This window comes from Elephas maximus, chromosome 6, assembly GCF_024166365.1.
Source record: "Elephas maximus indicus isolate mEleMax1 chromosome 6, mEleMax1 primary haplotype, whole genome shotgun sequence".
NCBI classification, from domain to species: domain Eukaryota; kingdom Metazoa; phylum Chordata; class Mammalia; order Proboscidea; family Elephantidae; genus Elephas; species Elephas maximus.
The window spans coordinates 36,133,632-36,160,450 of record NC_064824.1 but is presented as its reverse complement, the minus strand read 5'-3'; the positions used below and the strand labels follow the sequence as shown (position 1 = coordinate 36,160,450).

Here is a 26,819-nt window from a genome sequence, read left to right as displayed (position 1 = left end):
TTTGGGGAACTTTTTAAACTCTCCGAGCCTCAGTTTCTCATCTGTAACATAGGGATACTAATAGCTACTTTTCTTGGTTGTTGTAAAAAGTGGAGATGAAGTGTGAAAGGCTTAGAACAGTGTGTGCCATAGTAGATGGTCTCTAAGTGGTAGCTATGGAGACCATAGAATTGAAATACGCATTTTTTTAAAATATGCAGATACTTTTTATAAACCCAGTGCCATCGAGTACACACTATAATCTGTCTTTAGGAACTCCAAGTTTTATTAATATTTTCAGGGTTTACTTTAGAATATTACTTTTTTCAACATGGAAATGACGTCCCTATTACAGGCATTCATACTTCTTGATACAGAGTTCCACTTAACAGGATCTTCGATAATGATATTATAGCATTTTAATGTAATACATTCTGATATTTTGGTACAGTATAGATAAAATAGCATTTAAGTTCTATGAATACTGGAAAAAGTAGACTTAGCCTGTTACTTTTCATTTCTTAGCCTATTGTAATGGCCACTCGTGAACATAAACTAAATAATCAGAAACATTCGAAGCTTAATGTGTACATAATACAGGTCATAGAATCAAAGTATTAGAATGTAGTGTAATTGCCACTTACCAAATAGTAAGCTGTCTCCACAAAAAGGGTGCCTTCCACAAATACCTAATTTTCTAGCCCTAAGATAAGCTTTGCACTAGAAAAATCTACATCAATACCTAGCAATATTGAGGTAAATGGGTATTAGAAATCAGAAGTCGTAAGTGATAAAAGACAATAATCAAATTGGTTGATTTTTATTGAGCAAGAAAATGTGTAAGAATAAAAACTCAATTAATTTGAAAGTATTTTCATTGCCTTTACATTAGTTGAAATTTACTTTATTTTTGTATTTCATTATAATAATCTCCAGGCTCTGAAGATCAAGTTCTCTACATTGCTAATGACACTGATATCCTGGGTTTTATATATCCATTCAACTACAGTGGCGATCATCAACAAATTTCTCATATTGAACATAATTCAAGGATAACAGGGATGGAGGTATATTATCAAAGAGATATGATTATTTGGAGTACTCAGTTTAATCCAGGCGGAATTTTCTACAAAAGGATCCATGGCAGAGAAAAAAGGCAAGCGAACAGTGGTTTGATTGTAAGTAAATAAGACTGAAAGTTCCTACCTTCCCACTTTTCTTGTTTGTTTGTTTCTATCTATCAACCATAATATCTGACCGTTGGAAATAATTACTATAGCCAATCATTCCTCCAAATATTCTTCTCATGTAGAAATAAAATTTTTTTCTACTTATTTATTTTCTGTAACTGCATGCAATTTACTTTAATTGAATGATGTTATTTTTCTTTCAATGCAGCTGCCTTAGTTGTACAAGAAGGGTAATGAATAATAGCTGAAATTTCTGAATCATTTCGTACTACTTTCAAATATATTATGAACATGAGCCCTTTTCGTCATGAGATGAAATTGAGAATCCTCACTTCATTTTTAGATTAGAACAGAAACTGTCAAAAATATGCAGAGGAAATTGTTTCATTGTTAACAATATCAGAAACCTACTTCACTCTTAGGACAAGAGATCAGCCCTACAGTGTACCCATTCTTATGACTGCTGATAACTATATTTCAGGGAACATCTTCAACAAAGCAATACTGCTCGCTGGCGTATGATGGACATGTTGATATCATGGTTACTCCTTTTGAGAAAAATAAACTAGAACATTTGTTTAGATTTTTTGTTGTAGAACATCTCTTTTTGTTTTAGAGCATGTCGAGTTATTCTGTAATGTATGTTTTGGAATAACCTGGGAGAAAAATGACATATAAATACTTATTTTTGTGGGGCCTGGACCATTACCTACAGCCAAAATGTCAAGTGCTAACGCAGCAGGATGCAATTCAAGTTCTGTATTTGAAAAGTATTGGTGGTACCTATTTGGAAGTCCTCACTGCATTTTTTTTGCAGTGACAACTACCGTAAAGATTTTAATTCCTTGAATACTATTTGATGCAAATCTGAAACCTATTTTATCAGTAAGTAGATAGAAATAAGTGATCTTAAAAGAAGCAACATTAGATTCAAATTCAGGTTTAGATTAAATTAGCTGTAAGTAAAAGTCCATATATACCAGGGTTGTTTCATTAACACCTCCTCCTCCAAACTAAAAAACCAAACCTGTTGCCATCAAGTCGATTCCAACTTGTGGTGACCGTATAGACATGTTAAATAATAGCTTTACTTCTATCAAGAACAGTTCAAGCCAGAGCCAAGCTCATCAGCGGTTCATTCTGCTCTCCACTCACATGTAATTATCCACCTGTCTATCAGACCAAAAGGCTGACTCAGAGTCCTGGTTAGCTTTAACTTCCTTTATCTTTCAAACAGAAGTCTATTTTGCAAGAACATTACTTGCATGGTATTTCTGTTGTTAATTGATAAAGAATGTATACTATGGAGTTAGATTGCTTGGGTTTGTATCTTGCCCCTAGCACTTTCTAGCTTTTTAGCTTCTGTGTATTCTTTTTACTTATATTTTTACTTAAGTTTTTAGTTTTACTTCAGGAGAACTTAAAACAGTTCTTGGCACATTGTTGTTGTGTACTGTCGAGCCAATTCTGACTCCTAGTGACTATCTAACAGAGTAGAACCACCCCACAGGATTTCCTAGGCTGTAGTCTTTACTGGAGCAGGTCACCAGTTCTTCTGTGGAGCCTTTGGTGGGTTCTAATAGCCAACCTGTCTGTTAACAACCGAGGGCTTAACCATTACACCACCAGGGCTTCTTCCAATAGGATATGAAACTTCATTTGCTCATTTAGTGGTAGTGATGACTTGTAGATGTTCTGTTGGTTTTTGTTTTTGTTTTCTCTCTTCTTACCCTTACCCATGACTGACAGCATTCACAAAGAAGAAAAGAGGGTATTAATAGGAATACATTCTCTACCAAGGAACCCACCATACATAACTAAATATGATTTTAAGTTTGGAACACGTGAGCCAAATGTTTTAGCATCATACTCTAAACCACGAAGCATTCCATATGAATTCCTGCCAGTATATTATAAAAATCACTTTAATATTACACTGATGAAGGCAATTATTTTATTATCAACTTTGCTTCCTAATTTGTTGAAGTCCTGATATGATAATATTATAAAGATAGAATCACCTTACTGTAATGGAAAATGTGAGTTCTGGAGTGATTAAATAACTTATCCATGGCCACTCAGCTGTTATGCATGGCACAGCTTAGTCTTTAACTTGAGAGACATGACACTTCTCTGAGTCCCAGCTTACTCATCTGAAAAACAAGTACAGTGTTGAACTAGATGAGTTCTAAAGTCTCTCCCAGATAAAAAATACATATGATTTCAAAAAGATGTCTGCCTTCGTACATGTTTATACGACTATTGCCTGGACAATTTGTTCCTCTGCAATCAATTCAGCTTGTGTCTGAATGATTGCCTCTCTACCCTTAGGACATATGGTGCCACATAAGATATAGCAATCACCGGGTACTGAGAAGTTAGTTTAATGAATATGCAATCTATTTCATCTTCTACGTTTTGAGACAAAAATTAAATGATACTGACCTGAGACTTCCCTACCCCTTGAAAAATGAAAATGAAATTCCCCAGGCTGATTATTACCTATTGATTCCTATTTCTGAATTAATATGCAAAGGAGAAAAAATACACAACTCAAGCAATGTCAAACAATGGATACTTTAGTTACCACACATGAAATGAGCCATGAAATGTAAATGAATCAAATGGAAGAAGTTAGCCATATAATAGCAGGATGTCAGAAAAGCAGATTCACAAACATTGAATATATTGGAATATTTCCATCCCTGCAAAGGGCAGGAAATACGTTGTATCAGAAGAAAAACGTTACCCAACAAGCTAAGTCTATTCCAGAGAGAGATAATTTTAATATATTTTTTGGAAGGTATGAGTGGAATGCTCTTCTGTAATCTGTGAAAAATGGTTGGAATGCTAATTATGATTGCAAATTTAAATTTAAAATGCAGAGAAAGTTATTTATAGTTAGAAATGCTTATGATTTTATAACCCCCTGGGCTATACAAAATGGATGAACTTTTTTTCCCTCTAAGAAAATTAAATAATTTAAAACTTTAAAGACTGACATGATTCAATCTATATGTAAAGCATAATGAGATTTCTAAATTTGAATTTTAGTAGTCAGAACAGAATATGATAGCATTATGCAACAATCGTACATACTTTCTGGCAATTTATCATTTTTACTATGAAATGCTGTGCAGCAAAGGACATGATGATAAACACAGTAAAGTAGGTCAATGCTTGTAAAAACGCAAGCCACTTTAAAAGTACAGATTAAATTTTTACCATTAAAGAATTGAATACTCCTGAGCAAAGCAAATGGTTCATCTGATCAACCTGATTTTCAGAAGTGAATATAAAATACCACTTTTGACATCTTCTTTGTTATGAAAAAGGGAATGTTCAAGATGGACACGCTTATGATTTTATTCATTAGTAATCATATCTTTTTCCTTGATTGAGCCACATTTTTCTGAAAAGATTTTTAACAACATATTCAATTAAGTTATCCTTAATAAGTTCCAATTTATAATTTCAGTTCTAGCTATAAATCTCACATCCCAACGTGTGTGTCTCTATGCATCATACACAGATACACGAGTCTTATTTTAGAGCTTCTGTGTATTGGTGAAAATTTACTTTGTTTATACTCTGTCCTATAGGGTCCCTGTGAGTTTGAATCAACTCAATAGTTACAGGTTTGGTTATGGTGGTTTACTGTAACCCTAAATTGAAATTCTCTTTGCTTAGTTAGCAAGAATACTTTTTAAACCGCCTGAGTTCATTCAAACCAGTTAACAACTGCTATCATTATTAGTGATTACACTGGATAAACCTAAAACTATCAGATCTTTACATTGTAACCATTTTGTGGTCTGACTGTTGTTGACTGCATAAAACAGACACTCAATAATACATACTGATTAGAGTTAAATGGTTCTGTAACAGCTGTAATCAATAATCGAAATTTCACTGACTATAATCTTATAAGACTATAATGCAGATATGATTCTATAATTAGTGGTGCTTAGATAATATTGATCAGACTTTATGGAACTACAAGATGAGCCAATAAAGATTTATTCATTCATACAGAAAGCTTTATTTAAAGCCTGCTGTATGTTAGGTGTGGTGCTGTGTACTGGGGGTACAATAACGATAACACACATAGGGTCCTTTGTCCCAGTGAGTTTATATTCTGGGAAAGGGAAACAAAGTCAAATAAACTCATAAATAAATAAATACAAAAAATTCAAATTTTGATATGAGTGAAATTAATACTAAAGTCAGAAAGAAAACTCGGATGTAGTATGGCCTCCTTTGGATAGGGTGATTAGTAAAGGCCTAGCTGAACAGATGAGATTTGAGTGAAGACTTAAGGGATGAGAGGGAAAAAATGTTATCATATTTATATTTAAGCCAACAATTTTGCTTTTTATGTAGAGAAGGGATTTGGTGAGGAAAAGCCTGAAAAAAAGGAGACCACTTAGGAAGCTATTGTGGTGTTTCAAATTAGAGATGACTGTAGCTTAGAATATTGTAGTCTCAATGGGGATGAAAGGTAGCGAGTGGCTTTAATGTATGTTGTAGAAGTATAACTAAAAGTTTGAAAATAAATTGAATGTGGAAAATCAGGATAGGACGGAATCAAAACTGATACCTAGATTTCTGGACTGTGCAACTTGATAGACACTAAGGATGTGAAATTGTGGGTTCAATTTTAATCATGTTAAGTCTGGATGGCTGTAAGAGATATAAATATAGATGTTAAGAAGTCCATACATATTCAAGCCTAGATCTTAGCTCTCTGCGGTTGAGGTATAATTTAACGAATAGTAACATGTAGGAGATATTTAGAACCATGAGGCCAGATCTGATTACCAAAAAGACAGTAGAAGGGAAGTAAAGAAGGACTGGGACCAAGCTCTGAAGCCATATAAAAACAAGCCACAGAGTAGCCAGTGTATTATGATGAAACAAGGTAACATAGAGTCACAAGGCCTGAGAGGAAAATATTTTGAGAAAGAGAATAAGGTAAGATTTTTAGTGTACTACTAAAAGATCAAGTAAATGAGGTCAAACCAAACCAAACCCAACCCTTTGTCATTGAGTCAATTCCAACTCATAGAGACCCTATAGGAGAGAGTTGAACTGTCCCATCGGGTTTCCAAGGAACAGCTGGTGGATTTGAATGGCCAACTTTTTGGTTAGCAGCCGTAGTGCTTAACCACTGCACCACCAGGGCCCCTAATGAGGAAAAGTATTAAATTTGGCAACAGAGGCTTATTAAGGATCTTGACAAAAGCTCTTGGTACATGGAAGAAGCACTTAGTGGTTCTACAGCAGTTATCATCTGGGGAAGATAATACCACTACCACCACCACCACCACCATTACATCACTCCAGATCCAGGGAACATTTGTCAATATCTGGAAAAAAAATTGATAGACACAACTACAGGGGGTGAAGGATGGTGCTAATGGCATCTAGTGGGTAGAGGACAGGGATGCTGCTAAACTGTCTACAACGCATAGGATAGCCTCCCATAACAAAAATTGTTGCTGTTGTTAGGCGCCATCGAGTCAGTTCCGGCTCATAGCAACCCTATGTACCACAGAATGAAACATTGCCCAGTCCTGTGTCATCCCTACAATCATTGTTCTGCTTGAGCCCATCGTTGCAGCCACTGTGTCAATCCATCTTGTTGATTGGCTTCCTCTTTTCAGCTGATCCTGTACTTTACCAAGCCTGATGCCCTTCTCCAGGGACTGATCCCTCCTGACAACTTGCCCAAAGTATGTAAGATGCAGTCTTGCCGTCCTTGCTTCTAAGAAACATTCTGGTTGTACTTCTTCCAGGACAGATTTGTTTGTTCTTTTGTCAGTCCATGGTATATTCAATATTCTTCACCGACACCACAATTCAAAAGCGATTATTCTTCTTTGATCTTCTTTATTCATTGTCCAGCTTTTACATGCATATGATGGGATTGAAAATACCATGGCTTGGGTCAGGTGCACCTTAGTCTTCAAGACGACATCTTTGTTCTTCAACATTTTAAAGAGGTCCTTTGCAGCAGATCTGCCTGATGCAATGTGTCTTGATTTCTTGACTGCTGCTTCCATGGCTGGTGATTGTGGATCCAAGTAAAATGAAATCCTTGACAACTTCAATCTTTTCTCTGTTTATCATGATATGGGTTATTGGTACAGCTGTGAGGGTTGTTGTTTTCCTCAACAAAAATTATCCCACCCAAAATATCAATAGCGCTGGGGCTAAGAGAACTTTCTCTACAAGGGTAACAATATCAGCCTAGCCAGTAAAGCTTTAGTAGAACCTTTGGTTTGTTACATTATTTTATGTCTTAATAACCCTAAAATACAAAATGGTTCGAAGGTGAATCATCAGTAGTTATTATTTTGGTGGTGGTTCAAACTCTTGGTTTTCCTGACCGTCTCAGTTTTCTATGCCAGGTGCTTCTCTTCTTCTTTCTTAATGTTGGGATGCTCCTGAGCTCACATCTTAGTCCTCGCCTTTCCTCTCTCTCTTCCCTCACTTCTTTGATGGTTTCATGTAGTTTCATGGTTTAAGATACATCTACAAGCTATCAGTTACCTAACTGGCATCAGCCTCTGGCCAGCTGCTGGCTTTGCTTTTCCATTTGGACATCTTAAAAGTCCCCAATGTAGCATGCTGAAATACAAACTTCTCTTGTGTTTCCCAAAATCTTCTGCATCCATCTCATTTAATGGCAATTCCATTTTCCACTTGCTGAGGACCAAAATCTTGGAGTCATCAGTGACTTCTCTCATAACCCCGAATCACACAATCTGTTAAATCTACCTTCATGATATGTCCAGAACAGTGATTTTTCTTCAGTTTTACTTCCCGCATCTAGGCTTGAACCACCATAATCTTTCTTCTGGGTTACTGTAAGAGCCTCCTAAATGGCCCCCTTCCTTCCCTACTCACCCACCTATAACCTGTTCTCAATACAGCAATCAGAATGCTCTTTCGAAAACATAAATGTGATCACAACATACCTCCACTCAACCTATCTACTGGTCCCCATTACAGCAGACAAAGTCCTCACAATGTCCTACAAGGCCTTGCAGGATATGGTCTTCTGATAGTTCTCTGACTTCATCTCTCACCACTTTCGTCATTACTGACTCTTTCCCAGGGATTCTGCCTCCATGCTGTTTCTAAAACTCATCAGGTACCTGCCAATGTACGTCTTGTCTGAAATGTCCCCTTTGCTGGCAATGTTCATTCCCCAGATATTCTACAGAGCTCAATCTCACAACTCCTTCAAGTCTTTGCTCAAATGTCACCTTCTAAGCAATTACTTGTAATTGCAACCTGGAGTCCCACTTCTGTCTTTGGATCTTCAATGTCTCGCTCTTTTTTTTCCATAACACTTATGAGCCAGTTATGTAATTTAGTCATTTATTATGCTTACTACTGATTGTCTGTCTCCCTCTACTGTAAATAAGTTCCAAAAAGCAGGTTACTTTTACTGTTTTCGATCACTGCTGTATTGTCTGCATTTGAAATAGTGATTGTCACATTGTTGTTGTTGTTGTTGTAGTTGCCATCAAGTCAATTTGAACTTATAGTGACCCAATATGGGCAGAGTAGACCTACTCCATAGGATTTTCAAGCCTATTACTTTTTTGGAAGCAGATCACCAGGTCTGTCTTTGGAGGTGCCTCTGGGTGGGCTCAAACTGCCCACCTTTTGGCTGGTAATGCATGCTTTACTATTTGCGTGTCCCAGGGACTCTGCGCCTGGGACACGCAAATGGTTAATTTATGTAGGTGGTATGAAATAGGAAGTTTAAATTCAATTAAAATAGTCAAAGCAATGAATTATTTGCAAATCTTTGGTATAAAAAAAATTGGTATACATAGGGATATATACAAAGAAAATATTAACTGTTGTATGGCAAGGAAAATCAGCATTGCATAAGTATTATGGTCTTTTTAATTTTAAAAGTGATATTTAAACACATATTTTTTATAAAAAAATAAATACATATGCAGCATAAAAAGTAAACATCTTCCTTTAACTGTGCCCCCTCAAAACTTGTACGCCTCTTAATAAGTCATCAATTTGTTCTGTACCATAACAAAATATATTTTTCTATGAATTTACATGCTTGAACATCTATAGCATTTTAACAGCTTGATTAAGGTATAAATTACAAGCAATAATTTGCACATATTCATATATAGATAATACACAATTTGAAATTTTTTGACATCTGTATACACTTGTAAAATGATCACCACAATCAAGATAATTAATAAATCCATGATCCCAAATGTTTCCTGTGATGGTCCTTGGTAATACTTACCTTTCGCCCTCTTGCCATCTCCCTCCCATCACCAAGCAACCATTGATCTATTTTCTGTCTTTATAAATTAGTTTGCGTTTTCTAGAATTTTATACACATTTTAAGGATCCTTTCATCTGACCTCTTCCATTCAGCATAATGAGTGTGAGATCCATCCATGTGATATTTGGCTGTTTAGAATTGGAAATTTCAGAGTTATTTTCTCTAAGGAGTAATAAGGTGTTGGGAGACTAGCTCATTTTAAAGGCTCTGGCAAGAGAGTGATATATAAAACCCAGCATTTTACATACACATATATATGTAAATTTTACACACACACACATGCACACCCATATACATTCACAGTTTGCATGAACTGATGGATAAGAGGCATTGAGTTATAAGAGCCCAATTTATGTGTGTGTGTATACATGCACATCTGTGACATATATTGAGTATTTTTTTTCATCTACAAGTTGCTTACTAAAAGGATCCTGGAGGTACATTCTCAATGTTTGCTTCTTTAACTCTTCCTTTCCTATGTATTAATTGTTGTCTTAGCCCAATTTCTGAAAGATACATGATTTATTAGTTAAAGTCAACTTCTGTTTATCTCTAAAAAGCATGGATGCCAACCAAATGCATATAAATAAAGAAGCTAGGCAGGAAATATAAACGAGTGTCACACGTTGGACATAAGCACTGGAGCCCCAATGATAGCATCAACCTGAAGAACAAATGTCCCATTAAATCAAGGCCAGCAAAACTGCTTTTCTGGAATATTGGCTTCATACTGATATATTACAATTCTTATTTTTCAAGAAAAAAATGAAAGTTTGGATTTAAAGTAACATCTAAATTTTGAAAGTTAGACTCTACTTAAGAGTGTATGTGTTGTTGTGTGCTGCCAAGTCAATTCCCACTCATAACAACACTATAGGAAAGAGTAGAACTGCTCCATCCGGTTTCCTAGGCTGTAAATCTTTACTGGAGCAGATTGCCTGTAAAGTGGCTGGTGGGTTTGAACCACTGACCTTTCGAGTGCTTAAGCCAAGCGCTTAACCATTGGCTCAAATATATTTATCCCTCAGCCTATAATTTTGTAATCTCGGCTTTCAGGTAACCCTGAATACCTGTGATTGTATGGGTTGTGCTGGGATAATTGTACTTCTTCGAGGGTACTTTGCTGCCTTATTTCCAGATCGTTCTGGTAGGGTGATGCTGTCAATGCTGCTTCTGTAAACTGCAACAAAGTCTTCACCTACTAACGCCTACATGTTCATATATTTAAGGCTACATCAGAGGCAGGCTTACTTGGAATGGATAATATTTACACTATTACATAGTTTAGTGTTTAGAAGTTAAAGGCGTCTTATAGATCACATACCTCACAGTCTTTATTTTAGGCCATTGTACTTAAGAAAGAAAACACAATAGGGTTTAATTTTAAAACAAGAACTTCTGATTCCAACTTTACTGTGTTTCCTAGTCTGCCATGATACTTTTTGTTTATATGACAGTGTTTTGAGAGTCAGGTTTTTTTTTGTTTGTTTTGCTTTTATTTTTTTGCAGGGGGAGGTGGGACAGAGAAGAAATATGAGTCAAGGAGGACCGAGCATGCAAAAAAACCCCACAAAACTTGATAATCAAGATCACGTGTAATATTGAATATGTAATCCACAGACAAATTTTGCTTTCTTTCGGAAATTGTCTGAGGATTGCATACATTTACTTGGTTTGTTATCCTTTAGCAGAGAGTTTGTGCCACGTTGCCATGGCCCTAACGCAGATCACAATAGTCTTAAAATTATGTGAAATAACAAAACACTTTGTAAATATAAGCCAAGGGTTTCATTGCTGAGGTAGTGTTACATATTCTAACTCTATCTTTCTTTGCTTCTTTTTAAAATTTGCCGTTGTTAGATGAGTCCCTTGACTGAAACACTAAGCATCCAGATTTTTTTCGTAACATTAGTGAGTCAATAGAATTTAGTATATTTAAAATTTATGTAATCATTATTTTATTTCCATTTCTTGATTTATGGGGATTTAATCTGATTTATATTTTGTGGGCTCTATATTTTGTGGACCAAAAATATAAATAAATTTTTATTTACTGTGCAGATACACACACAGAGTCTTGAGAATAGCTGTATATCTTTGTTTTAAATACATCGCTTTAGGAGATAATTAGCTTTCATAAAAATGAATGAACCTTTTCATTCTTGGACTGTACACAAAGCTGAAAAAAATCACAAACAAAAAAAAAATGTGATATCACCTTAAGCTATTCTCCTGTTAACTATGTATTCTCAACCTGACTTCAGTACATTTCCAACAATAGAAAATTTGTTAAAAAGAAGACAGTATTTCTATGGCTCAATTGCTTGAACTCCCCTTCATAAATTTTCTCCTGATTTAGAACAAATGTCTCCAGTGACTTGTACAGTTAGTTTACTGAAGCTGGAATTGTGACAGATAGGGCTATAATCTACAACTGTAAAGGGTTAATGATTTAAAGTAGTAAACTTTGATTTTGTTACTATCAAGCTGTCGATTTTTCTGAAATTTAAGGATCTCATTTATTTTGACAAGGATCCCCGGTGAAAAACTGGATAAGGTTCAGCTGCTAACCAAAAGCTGCTCCATGGGAGAAAGACGTGGCAGTCTGCTTCCATAAAGATTACAGCCTTGGAAACCCTATGGGCAGTTCTACTCTGTCCTGTGGGTCGCTACGAGTCAAAATTGCCTTGGTGGTAATGGCATTCATTTGACTAGTATATCTCTAAAAAGAAGTATGCCTCACACCTAAAAATGTGTCCGTGTTTTTAGAAAATTTATTAGGAAAGAAACCATCTGCTGGAAAAAACAGTCAAAACGTGTTTTCTACTTTGTGCAACAATATGAGCAATGGTTTTGCTGTCAGGGTAACCACATGCTACCGCAGTCTCATAATCAGGACGCATTTCATTAGTGCTTTCAGTTCATTGGCCCATCTGTCTAGTGAGCTAGCCAAGGGGGCAAATGAAAGCTTTGCATATTTTCTAATTTTTTCCAATCTGTTTTGTTTGTTTTGCTTTTAACTTCTTTGTTACATGTGGCTTAGCTTTCCTATTTCTGTTTTCCCATGTCAGAATCTGTTTCCACTTCTAGAAACTATTTTCCTTTTCTGTGTTTTCCTACTTTTTACATTTACCTGATTGATTTTGATCCCTCGCCTATATATTATCTCTTCATGATATCAAGATCCAACAGAGTCTCTGCCTTTCACTCTCCAGCTAACTTCCTTTGAATATAAAAGTCCCTTCATATGGCTTATACTATTCATAATCCTGGTCATTATGTAAAAAGGGATTATCTGCTCTCCAAAAAATTACAGACTTGAATACCCTATGGGGCATTTCTACTCTTGTCATATAGGGTGGTTATAAGTCGAAATCAACTTGACGGCACAGGGCAACGACAACGACGAAACTGCCTATTAAAGTTGATTTTCTAATTCGACCATAGGCTCTTTGAGAATAGGACCATGTTGTTGCCTGCTTCTTTTCCTCCTTTCTCCTCCTCCTTCTCCTTTTGTTCTTATATGATTGATGCAACATCCTTTACTCCATATTCTAACTACATTAGTTATTACCGGAACGACGTTAAGAATTCCTGGATCCAGGAACCGGAGAATAGATGTCTAGGTGTAAGGGAAACCCTTGTGGTGTAGTGGTTAAGAGCTCTGGCTGCTAACCAAAATGTTGGTGATCCAAATCCACCAGTCACTCCTTGGAAACCCTATGGGGTATTTTTACTCTGTTGTATAGGGTTGCTCTGAGTCAGAATTGACTCAGTGGCAATGGGTTTGGTTTGGTTTTGGTATAGCTCGTCAGTATTACCGCAAGTAGCATGACAAATACGGTTTTTTCCATTCCCACGTCCATATTTTTTACCCTATAAATGTGACTTAAGTTTGATTTATCTTTCTAGAATTGACCATCGATAGAATCTTCACCAATCTGCTTACCCGAAAACATATCACTAAATCAAACTTCTGAATATAGGAATTTGGATTCGAAATTAGGCTTCTTAATTGTCAGTAGGCCAAGTTTAGAAGTATAGAATGGAAATAATGCCAGTTTTTTGTTTTTTTTTTTTTTTTGAGCCTGTGTTATATAAAATGAAAATCTTAAATTCAAGAAAAGTGGAACTTTCCATGAAATATGTCATATTTTGGCAGGGATACCATTAGAATGGAAAATCGTGTGTATATATTTACATCTGATACAGAAAAATAGGTGTTTTCCTATGATTATGCTAGACAACTTTCATCATATTTTTTGAATGCTAAAGATTTGCTCTACTGGTGTTAGAAAATGATAAATGTGTTCTGACAGTCTCTACACATCTTATAATGGGGATTTTTGCCATCGTCTCTTATGTTTATAAATTTATGACTCACATTGGCCTGTACATACCCTTTGGTGATATATTTACTTTTAAATGTTACATAAATGCTGCCAAATTGGAGGTGAGGGACTCACAAAACTTAAATAATAGTGGAGTGTTTGCAAATGATTTTGTGGTTTGTCTAGGGCAGATCTTTATATTCTTCCCATCAATGAATACTATTTATATAGCATTTCTAGAGCACACTGTTTTGCAGAGTATTTTACACTAAATTTCAGTAAATCCTGAGATATTGTTGAATAGATGAATAGTATTGGATAGATGGATAGTATTGTTGGATAGATAGTTAGAGTTGAGGAAGCAGACCCACCCATTGCCATCAAGTTGATTCTGACTGATAACAACCCTAAAGGAAGGAGTAGAACTGCACCACTGTGTTTCCAAGGCTGTAAATCTTTACGGAAGCGGTCTGCCACATCTTTCTCCCATGGAGTCACTGGGTGGGTTCAAACCACTGACCATTTGGTTAGCAGCCAAGCACTTAACGACTATGCCACCAGAGTCTTTTGAAGAAGGAAAAACCGTTTTGTTGTCAAGTCGATTCCAACTCATAGCAACCCTATAGGACAGAGTAGAACTGCACCATAAGGTTTCCATGGAGTAGCTGTTGGATTCAAACCACTGACCTCTTGGTTAGAAGCCAAGGTCTTTACCACTGTGCCTTCTGGGCTCCTTTTAGGGAATAGGGTACTATAAAATTTCATGATTTTAGTTGTGATTCCAATAGGCAAAAGTATTGATAATGAAGTTCATTAGAAATTGTCTATGGGTTCTACGCTTAGTTCAAACTATATTTCTCTTCTTTGAGACCTCAGTAGTGGCATAGCAGACAATGACTTGCAACTCCTGTTACTTGGCTTCCCATGCTCTGTTTGAAATGATCAGTCTTCTCCTTTAATCCAAGTCCTCTGCTTAAGAAAATTTGCTATTAAACCACACAGGAAACTATTATGTATTAAAAACTCATGTTTCCATTGGTTGTTTGGTCCTAAAGATGCTCTTACATATTGACCACATGTATAGTTGTAATCACCTTCAAATAATTGTTTCTATTCTTGATACAATACCTCTGGGAATCTTTTCTCACTTTTGGGTATGCACTATAAACCTGGCCATGTTAAATTAATTACTAATTTCGGCTCAAAGTGATCAAGTTAATTGAGGGGCACAGAGCTTATATTATTTTCCTTGCTGTCTATCCCCAATGAACATTCTTAACTTTGCCTCACAATAACTCAGTACAATTGTATATTAAGCAGAAAATTCAAGCTCCCAGATGTAATATAAATGGAGGACATTGTAACGTTCTCAAAAAATGTTTAAATACAGTATCTTTCTAAATGCTTCTTTCTGTACTAAAATTTTTCTAATTTTTAAATCAAATTATGTATGGTGAGAATGCAAAGCAACCTGGACTTTCCTACATTGCTGAATAGATTGTATATTGGTACAAACTCTGAAAAAAAAAAATCTAGCTGTATCTAAGCTAAACACGTGAATACCCTAAATCCGACTAACCCAACCATTTCTCATTGAGTCAGTTCTAACTCATGGTGACCACAGGTGTGTCGGAATAGAACTGTGCTCTGCAGGGTTTTCAGCGGGTAATTTTTCAGAAGTAGGTCACCAGGACGTTCTTCCAAGGCATCTCTGAGTGGATTCAATCTGTCAACATTTCAATTAACAGTTGAGCATGTTACCAGTTTGCACCACTCAGGGAGTCCCTTTCCTGGGTAAATACCCAACAGAAATGAGTGCATGCAGCTATAAAAAAGTCATGTACAAGAATACTGATGGCTTCATTTGTAACAGACAAAAACTACAAATAAAACAAGTGACATTCATACAGTGAACAGAGCAATAAAAAGTATTAGTAATGGACACATAAAACAACATAGAGGAATTTGCAGACATGATGTTGAGTGAAAAAAGTCAGGCATAAAAGGTTATGATTCTATTTGCATGAATTTGTTTAAACTAATCCAGAGATGTCATAATTATGGTTACTCTCAGTTGGATATTGATTGGGAGAGGTCACAGGAGATCGTTCTGGAGTGCTGGAATGGGGAGGATTATCTAACAGACAAAGTAAGCACAGTGCTTACCTTGCTTACCAGACCATAAGTAATGAACAACTTTACTTGGGTATATCTTTGATGTGGCAAAACTCCTATGATGTTCATTACAGATTGGTAAGCACAAGTAAACCCGTGCTTACCTTGCTTATTGGGCCATCCGCCCCTGTCAGGGATCGTACATCTGAAAAAAAGGCTTTGATTCTGTAGGAAGGTGTTGTAGGGTTGGGAGAGAGACAGATGACAGCCAAAACTAGAAGCAGAATCTTTTATGTGGTGAAAAAATGTGAAATTGTTCAGTACAGATGATCTGGTAAGCAAGGTAAGCACCATGCTTCCTTTGCCTATTGGATAATCCGCCCCAGGCTGGCAATATCCTAGCTGGGTGGTAGTTAAACAGGGAAATTTATAGGTAAAACTCCAAGGAGCTGTACATGTAAGATTTGCACAGTTATACATCTAAGGAATAAGAATAAAATAAAGTATGTGTGTTCTTAGGAAATCTATGTAACAAGTAACATCTGACCATGTGCACATAGTATTTTTCTTTCCAAATATCAATGCATGCATACAGAAAACTCCACTAATTTCTTTTGAAAATACTGTGGTTTATTATTTTGTTTTCTTTTAGTGTCCTGAATTTAAAAGACCCAGGGACATTGCTGTTGACTGGGTTGCTGGAAATATTTACTGGACTGATCATTCTAGAATGCACTGGTTCAGTTACTACACCACTCACTGGACAAGTCTGAGGTATTCTATCAATGTAGGACAGCTGAATGGCCCCAACTGCACCAGACTTTTAACAAATATGGCTGGAGAACCCTATGCTATTGCTGTAAATCCTAAAAGAGGGTAGGTTAATGGCTTAATATTTATATATATATTTTTTTATCTGAGTATCAACCCATGCTCTGTGGTTTTGTTTCTTTAGTGAGTGTTCAACGTATGCTCCTGAAAATCCCTGTGTCTTTTCTTCTGTGTAAAAGCATGTCCTTTTCACTTGAAATTTTATTTTTTCTAGAAAGATTGCTACAGTATACAATCTGTGTGTATGTGTGCGTGTGCGTGGTGTGTGTATTGCAGAATAATGAAACTGATGTGATAGAAACAGAACTATTATTTTTAATCTAAAAGTGAAATTTCAAGATAATAAACATAATATTAAACATATTAAATGTAGAGTATTGATATTTTGGGTTGTTTGTAATAATGAATGATAAAAGTATATGTACTATATCTTTATGAAAATAATGCATGCCTTTTCTATGTAACTGCTCCCTCTCCCCATGAGGCATTTTCGTTAAGTGTGCTATGCTAATTCTTTTACAATAAAATGTAAAAATAAAATTGGCATTGGGGCACTTAGAAAATATGCTGTAGGGTTGTAGGTTGCCAAACAAACGTGGAAGGCATGCACTGTTTGAGTAAAATACAGTATAAACAAATTTAAACAATTTGATTCAAAGATTTCCTTTCTTTTGCTTGAAGAGGTAAACCTATAAGCAATATTCAAAAAAAGAAATATGAAAACGTTAAAAAACAAAACAAAGCAAAAACTTCCTAATCATCCATGAAGTTATAAAGTGGATCATTAGATATTGAGTAAAAAAAAAAACTATTAATTTACTTATTATATTTATACACTGTTTTGTCTTCTAAATGAGAGAATAATTTCTGTTTAAGAAAACAGTTACTTCTCTCTAAAAAAAAAAAAAAAAGGCAGCATCTTGATGTCACATCCAAAACAGAATGAATGTTCTGTCACAAGAGGATAGTTTCACATGGTAGAAATATTTTCCCTCTGAGATTTTAATGGAATTTCAAAAATTGAAATTTGAATATTAAATAATAAGTTGTTATTTATCTTATTAGGAAATACCAAAGCAAACCAAATCCATTGCCCTCAAGTTGAATCCAACTTCTAGCGACCCTATAGGACAGAGTGGAACTGTACCATAGGGTTTCCAAGGAGTGGCTGGTGGATTCCAACTGGCAAACTTGTGATTACCAGTCGAGCTCTTAACCAATGCAAAGCAAGGGCTCCTAAGGAATAGTTATCAAACTTAGTGTGCATAGTATCAAATTTGTTTAAATGTCAATTTCTGGGATCCACTGTTGAAGGTTCCCATTCTTTGTGTTTAGGGTTGCATCCAGGAATCTGCACTTTAAGGCATTCTGGCATGATCCTGATGCATATAGTGTGGAGAAAAAAAAGACACTGCTTATTTGGGACAAACTCAGGCTGTAACAGTAACATCAATAGTCTAACCTCTTGGCCTCCTCTCTTCAGGATGATGTACTGGACTGTCATTGGAGACCGCTCCCACATAGAAGAAGCAGCCATGGATGGTACTCTGAGAAGAATTTTAGTACAAAAGAATTTACAGAGACCCACAGGTATGATGCATTTCTGAAGCACTCTAAAATGAAGAGCAGCATGAGGAGATTATTAGTATTACAATTTTTCTTGTTTCTTTGGCAATATAATTGTTTTTACAAGCAATAAAATAATGTGTAGTATGGCTTTATAAGTCATTAGTATTTCTTGTTGTATTTTCCTGACTTGCAAGTCAGGTCCTTGCCACACTGCCAGTTTTCTTATGGGGATGATGTTTGAAAATTGCCTATGTTGTAAGGCTATTAGCAGAATTGTCACATGCTTGAAATTTTGACAGTTTATAGCAATGTACAATGTTATTTTTGCAAATATATGTTTATGATGGAATAGACGGTATTATACCTGGGAGATGAGACAAAGAGGTGGGAAAATACAAATAATTTTTGTGAAAGACAGGTTTGGTGATTCCTTACCTTGTCGTTCACAGCTTTTTTCAATCTAACTTCAGCCTCCCAGTCTTGTCACCTAAGCTACTGCTCTGTACTCTCCAAACTGTTCAAGAGCTCAAGCCTTCTTCACCTACCTCCATGTTCTTTCTCCCATACCACCTTCCTCCCAGCTCTCCCACCTAGAATGCTTTTCCAACTTTTATCCTTGAATCTTACCCAGCTTCTAAGATCCGATTTTAGCACTTCTTCTTCAATAGAGCATTTTCAGACTGCAGCAGCCTTGGGAATTCCATGCCACGCTCATCCCCACACCCTCATCAGAAAGTCAGCACTCTTTTTTTTTAGCACATTTTATTTAACGATCATGCTTTACCATATCTTTCATAGTTTAAAATATATTTCTATTTTGCACTTATATTCTTATTAAATTTTATTTGTGCTTATGCCTTCTCTTTCAACTAGACTTTTTTTAGTCTTGATGGAAAAAGAAAAAGGCTTTGGAGTTCAGTTCATTTCCATGAATGTGTCTTCATTCAATTATTTTATTTAAAAAAGAATACCAATTGAACACCTACCACATGCTGGAAACCATCCTTGATGCTGAAGAACTAAGTTCCTACCCTTGTTAAGCAAGTTCCAACACTCATAAAGTCTTCCTTCTTGTAGAGAATAGAATATACAATGAAACATAATGTCAGATAGTTATAAGTGCTATATAGAAAAAAAAAAAAAAACAGACAACATAATAAAGGATGGTAAAGGATAGGCATGTCTATGTCCACTCATGTGTAGTGGGCATATACTGAGTTTTCTGCTCAGCCACTCTGCTCTGGGAACTTCTGTCACATTTACAGGAGTGGGCTCACAGAAGCCATTTATTCGCTCATTCACCCTATATTTATTGTCCGCCTATTGTCAACCTATATTTATGTCTGTACTAGGCATTTGGAATATTAAGTGTGAACACACAATCATTTGGAATATGAGTGAACACACAGGCATAAATCCCTGTCCTCCTGGTGCTTACACTTTGGTGAAGGGCAGAGGGTTGGGAAGGGAATGCACAAATATAATATTTAAAAAGTAAACTCTGAAGTAAGCTATCATGTTGAGCACTATGGAGAAAAGAGCAAAAGCAGAGCAGGAGGAAGGATGAGGAATGGAGGAGGGGCAGGTTGCAGTATAACATTACATAGAGTAGGCCTTTTGAGAGGTGACACCTGAATGCACCTTGTGTGGCCCTGTCCCTCAACCATAGGTTAATTAATATTCCAGGTGTGGAATCTGGATCTAAGCTAAGCCAGTCAAGTACAGATATATCACAGGTAGTTGAAAATAAAATTTGAAATAGTGGTAAATATCTCCAAATTTTCTTTAGGCTCTTCTTAAAAGCAAATAAAGAACAACAACAAAAACCCAAACCCACTGCCTTCGAGTTGATTCCCACTCATAGTGACCCTATATGACAGAGTAGAACTTCCACATAGGGTTTCCAGGGCTCCTCTGGGACCCTCTTCCAAACAAAACCAAACTGTTTGCTGTCTAGTCAGTTCTGACTCATAGTGACCTTCATAGTGACCTTCTTACCATCTCTTAAATCAAGAATATGGTACTGTACACGTGCTGATTATTACTGTCTTAAAAATTTTGTATTTCTCTTAACATGGAATGTATATTTTTTTCTCTGTTTTTGAAAACACGGAGATCTTATAGCTATCTTGAAATCTTCTACCTTAAGTATTACATTGGTACTATTTCTCAAAAGATACTGCCTTCTCTGTTTTCTTTTTCTCACAGCGGCCCTGTACAACAGAGGAGAACTTTTTCTCTTTTAAGGCTGTAGTGAAAACAGGGGAAATAGTGGAAGGATCCTAGAAAATTCCAGAGTCCAAAAAAAGTGAGATGCAGGTTATTGAAACATAATAGTGATTTTGGTATCATAGGAGATGTTAAGAAAATGACTACATGCTTAGTGTCATTATCATGCATCCCTAACACTTAGGGAGCCTGTGTCTTTATCTTTTATATGTCTTCCAGATTGTGATTCTATTATGCTCCATTAGAACAGTTATGGCATTTTATTTTATTTTTTTCTGTACTTTTCCTGACTTGGCCCCAAATATTATTCATCTCTCAGTTCTGATAAGAATTAGTGCCTTGAGATTTGATTTTTCTTTCTTTCTTTTTTTTTTTTATTATTGATTCTTTGGTTTTATTATTGGTTATTTTTTATTAAAGACAAAAAGGAGACATGATATTTTGGAGAGAGAAACAAACTTTTTCTTTCATATAAACTTGACAGTCATCTCTATAACAGGAAAAGTTAGTTGATTCCTTTATTAACTTTTTAATTTAAAAGACTATCTTTTTTATTAAAGGGCTTAGGGAAAAATCAAAGTCATTGATTTTTGGATCTTTTAGAATATAAATCCCACTTACCTAAAAGCTTTGTTATATAAATTTTATCTGGATATAATCCTATTCAGTAGTGTAATACGTGACCAGAACTGATAAAGACGGGTATGTCTTAGACCAGCCTAGACCAAAGATACAGTATGTGACACTTAGAAGTATCACTGCTGCTGAACCTGACGAAACAATATTGTCAGTTAACTTGGTTTAGGCATCCATTATCGTCTTCTTTTTGTACGATTAGAAAATGTCATAAATTTTCACGTAAAGACCAATTTTGTTGGAGACAACTTTTTGTTGTATCTACTTCTTTATTCAATTATGTTAGTAAAAGAGGAAAAAAAATGTGTTTTCAAGCCTTCTTAGACAACTGCTTTGATGTAGGAAATTAGCCATTTTGTGGCTTATGTTGTCCACAATTATACATGAAGAAGCAAAAACACAACTGCTAACATGACTCTAAATAGCAAATTGATCATTCAGCAGAAACTAGTAAAACATGGATGGGCCAGTTCTTTTCATTGTTAAGTCATCACTCAGAGGTTTGTTGGGCACAGCATATCTTCATATTATACTTGAAAAACAATATTTATATTAAGTTTGATTACATTTAGGCTATATCTGTGTACTTAACTGAAGAATTATTATTTTTTTTTTATTTTGATTGTTAAATCTTGAGCAATACACACAAGAATACAATTAGCACAAACTGAAAAATAACTTTCATTCAATCGCCCTGCCACTGAGTTGTATCTCAATTGTTTTCCGAAGGTTCTATTCGGGAGAGCTCTTTAATGTTCAGCTATCAAAGGCATTTAAGTTGCATTGTACTTTCAAAGTATGTAATATGAGCCCTGCTGGCGCAAATGGTTAAGTGGTCAGGTGCTGCTAACTGAAAGGTTGGTAGTTCAGACCCACCAAGTTTTTCCGTGAGAGAAAGACCTGACAATCTGCTTCTGTAAAGATTGTCGTTGCTAGGTGCCATGGAGTTGTTTCCAACTCACAGGAACTGTATGTACAACAGTCAAGAAAGTTCTGTCAGACAGTTTACTGTCACATAAGGTTGCTATAAGTCAGAATTGATTGGATGGCACCTAACAACAACAATAGTGACCAGTTAAATCACTAAAATTAACATCTACTCAATGAAGATTTATTATAGAATACGCTTAAACTTCTATATTGAAGGAAGACATACTTTACTTCCCAAGATACCCTTTGTTTTAAAGATGTTTTTTGCAAGAAGGATTTGGCTGAATGCCAATAAAATTTACTAAATTAAAAATTTTAAAACATTATGTAAATAAACAGAAAGAACTTTTAAAAATCATTTTTGTAAGTAAAATGGTAGACTACTATTAATTGCATATATTATTTTAATTTATTGTTATTCACTGGTAAATACCAATGATGGTAATGAGGACAAGCATTCTCAGAGCAAATTAATGATTAGAATGAAAAATTTAAGCACCACTAGAACTTAAAGTTTTGGGGTTTTTTTAGAACCTAAAGTAATTTACTATTCATTCTTCCCTACTATAATCATCAATCTTTACTAATTTAAAGTTCAGCATGCATACAGGTGTCTTAAAACACTGTGGGCCAACTTCAACAAGAACAACCAAAAGACCAAGCCTATTGTTGTCAAGTTGTTTCCCACTAACGGTGATCCCAAGGAGCCATGGTGATGCAGTGGTTAAACACTTGGCTGTTAACTGAAAGTGCAGCAACTCAATGGCACACAACAACAAAAATGACGGTGATCCCATATAGGTGAAAATGTCTTATGATTAAGCCAGTGAACCTTTTATATTTTACTTTTATATTTTAATCATGGAGGGATTAAGAATATTCCTAATTTACATTGAATTATTTTAAATAATGTAAGATAAGTGATATTAATAATGAATTCATTCTGTGTATACTATGGAATAAAAATAAAAAATGAAATGTAAAGGAAAAGTATGATAGAAAAAAATTATGTATCCATTGCCGTGGAGTAGATTCTGACACATTGCGACTCTATGGGACAGAGTAGAACTGCCCTATAGGGTTTCCAAGTCTATAATCTTTACAGAAGCAGACTGCCACATATTTCTGCCGTGGAGCACCTGATGGATTCAAATCTCCAACCTTTTAGTTAGCAGCTGAGTGCTTAATCAATGTGCCACTAGAGCTCCTTGATAGAAAAAATAGCCATAAAAAGAAAAGTATAAAGATGACACAGCTTTGCTTGCTGAAAGGAAAGAAGACTTGAAACACTTCTTGACGAAGATCAAAGACTTCAGTATGGATTACACCTCAACATAAAGAAACCAAAAATCCTTAGAACCAGACCAATAAACAACATCATGATAAACAGAGGGAATACTGAAGTTGTCAAAGGTTTCGTTTTACTTGTATCCACAATCAATGCTGCTGGAAGCAGCAGTCAAGAAATCAAATGAGATATTGTATCGGGCAAATCTGCTGCAAAGACCTCTTTAAAGTATTGAAAAGCAAAGATGTCACTTGGAGGACTAAGGTATGCCTGACTGAACCCATGATATTTTCAATCATCTCAGATGTGTGTGAAACCTGGACAATGAATAAAGAAGACAGAAGAAGAATTTACACCTTTGGATTATAGTGTTGGTGAAGAAGATTGGCTATACCGTGGACTACCAGAAGAACAAAGCCTGTCTTGGAAGAAATACAGCCAGAGTGCTCCTTGGAAGTGAGGCTGGCAAGGCTTCATCTCACACAGTTTGGGCATGTTGCCAGGAAGGACCAGTCCCTAGAGGACATCATGCTTGGTACGGTAGAAAGTCCGTGGAAAAGAGGAAGACCCTAGACAAGATGGACTGACACAGTGGCTGCAACAGGGGCTTCAAACATAGCAAAGTTTGTGAGGATGGTGCAAGACCAGGCAGTGTTTTTGTTCTGTTGTACATAGGGTTGCTGTGAGTCAGAACCAGCATGAGGGTACCTAACAACACAACAGTGTCTGGAAAGGAAAGGTAATTGATAAAGCTTTCTTCTATGCAAAATAAGATTTTTATTTTAGCTTTTCAAATAAAGTCTATGTCATCTAAACACGTGTGTTTGAGTTAACAGTTTTTTCAAGTTTTCTGATTGCTATGGTTCTTTGATGTAACTGGGAGTCACTTCTATGATGCTTGTAGAAAAATGCCCTCTATACATATGCATTAAGAAACAAAAATATAATTTTAAACTAATTTCAACTTGATTTTTATTATTTGTCCTTGTATGTTGATTTTGCAGGCCTGGCTGTGGACCAGTTTAGTGAACGCATCTACTGGGCTGACTTTGAGCTCTCTGTTATTGGCAGTGTTCTGCATGATGGCTCTGATTCAGTAGTCTCTGTCAGCAGCAAACAAGGTTTGTGAAATGTTGTTGTTTTCAAATATTGTTGAGAGTATTAAATGATAGCACATAAACATAAGTATGGAAACTTTATAAGTATAGAAGCTTTTTGGATTTTCTGAGAATTCTCCTTTTAACTTGTAGCTCTTACTGTGGATTAAAATTTTCATTCTTACTTGAAAAACAAAAAGATCAGGGCAGAACTTCTTGCGTCTAGGACAAACATGGTCCATTGCTGCCCAGACTCCTAAAATAATTTTATTCTGTTGCTACTGTGGCTATTTCGTTCAGAGCAGACCACTTCAAGTAGTCAAGACTAATACCTGTGAAAACTAATTTAATTGCTAGTTGCAATGATAGCAAGCAGGAAATTAGTTGTACACAGAAAAAAATCACAGGAACAATTATTGTTATGGGTAACTATAGGGGTACTCTCACCATGCAAAAAGCAATGTGTACAATTGACAATTTGCCTGTACCCCTAGTAACCTCAGAATATAACTGTGTTCTTTTCTGCACCCTTTTTAGATCAGCCTGTGTCTGCTTCCTGTTTTTTTTTTTCCTCTTACTTTCACACACTACTTGCCCAACTCAGTTCTTTCTACTGAATCTAATTTCTTCTCCTGTTTGCCCCCCCCTCCTTTCCTTATTCACAATGGATAACCCATAATATGCACTTAAAGTTTTCATGCTTATTTATTTAATGTAACTTTGTTTCTTGTTTTTTTCACTAAAGCAAGGAAGTTGAGAGAAAGTAATGAAATTGCACTTTCACTGTGCCTTTGCCTAAAGTGTGTTTTTTTGTATCAATGACCCTAGATGATAATAATTCCAAACTCCTGTAACTGATTACAACAAAGTTGAAGTGTTTTCGTTTAAGTGTACTTTGCGGTTTGTAGACAATTGTTAAAATATAATTTCATTTTATTTGTTATCCATTTTAATACCAAAAGTTAGATGAATTAGTCTTTTTTAAATTTATTTCTTAAAATAATAGTCATAGAATGCAAAAAATTATGATCAGTATTATTTTTAGCCAAAATATTCACATGTATGATTGCCACTTGCCACTCTAGTTTCTTTATCACATTTCAAAAACAGACAATAGTAATGTCATCTCTTTTAGGATTTATGATTACTTGATAAATCAGTCATGCAGTTAATAGGGTTTTATCATTAACTCAATCAAGAACACACACTGAGAATTTGTGAACTGCCTGTGCTTGTGCTGTGAATGTGGTTGGCTTTTGTTTGGGAACTGTATAGCACAGAAGATACCATATACCATATTTTATGCAAATAACATACTTAGAAAGTGCAGGTTATTTGCATAAAAAATGCAGTAATAAGTCCCCAGAAAATGCTTTGTGTTGATGAAGATGAGTAAAGTGATAATGTAAATTTTTTTTTATGTTCTGAGAAAGATGTTTAGAGTCCCACATATTTCTACTGCAAATAAAGTAATTCAAACAACTTTATAAAAAAAAAATTTTTTTTTTAGCTAATATTAAAAAATATTCCAATTCTGAATTTTTTTTTTTTCTAGAAGAGCAGTAACAAGATTTTCTTTATGATCAAGGATTTTCTGTATGATTAGGTAATTTTATTAAGTCTAAGAATATTCATTGCAACTTTTATAATCCCTCCTTTTTAAAATTCTAGGCTTGTTACATCCACATAGGATCGATGTCTTTGAAGATTATATATATGGAGCAGGACCTAAAAATGGTGTATTTCGAGTACAAAAATTTGGCCATGGTTCGGTAGAGTACCTAGCTTTAGATGTTGATAAAACAAAAGGTGCTTTGATATCTCATCGCTATAAACAAGTAGACTGTAAGTACAATATTTTACAAGGTTGTATCTCTAGGTAAATTTTCTTCACTATAACTTTCAAAAGAAAATATTATTAAAATATCTAAACTATATTAGCATCTTAACCCCAGTGGTTTAAGCTTCAATTGTAAAGTTACCAGACTTTGCAGTTTATCAAAGTCAAGGTTTAGGTAATATAGAAGTTTTCATTTCTGCCATAACAGTTATGGAAATTTTCAAAATTTAGCTGTTTATTAGAATTAGAATTGATATTTATATAAAGTCTCATCCTGTTTTTCCAAAATGCTTACGCCCTGTGAGTCTATAGTCAAAACAGGAAAGCCTCGAATTAAATCCTTTGCCATTTTTGTTCTTGTTACTTATAACCAAGTATCTGTCACAGCATTGACATTTCATCCTTCAGCAAACCCAAAGAAGGCTTTCCCTAAGAGCTGCGTT

General features: G+C 35.4%; 1 protein-coding gene across 1 annotated transcript in view; it reads left to right on the top strand.

Moving 5' to 3' along the window:
- LRP1B (LDL receptor related protein 1B) overlaps positions 1-26,819 on the top strand; it is a 1,748,032-nt gene that overhangs the window by 1,623,435 nt on the left and 97,778 nt on the right. Inside the window, exons 77-81 of the mRNA XM_049888441.1 lie at positions 916-1,157; positions 16,609-16,832; positions 18,271-18,377; positions 24,444-24,560; positions 26,208-26,381. Of these exons, the coding sequence (XP_049744398.1) occupies positions 916-1,157; positions 16,609-16,832; positions 18,271-18,377; positions 24,444-24,560; positions 26,208-26,381 (864 nt within the window). The remainder of the gene's footprint in view (positions 1-915; positions 1,158-16,608; positions 16,833-18,270; positions 18,378-24,443; positions 24,561-26,207; positions 26,382-26,819) is intronic.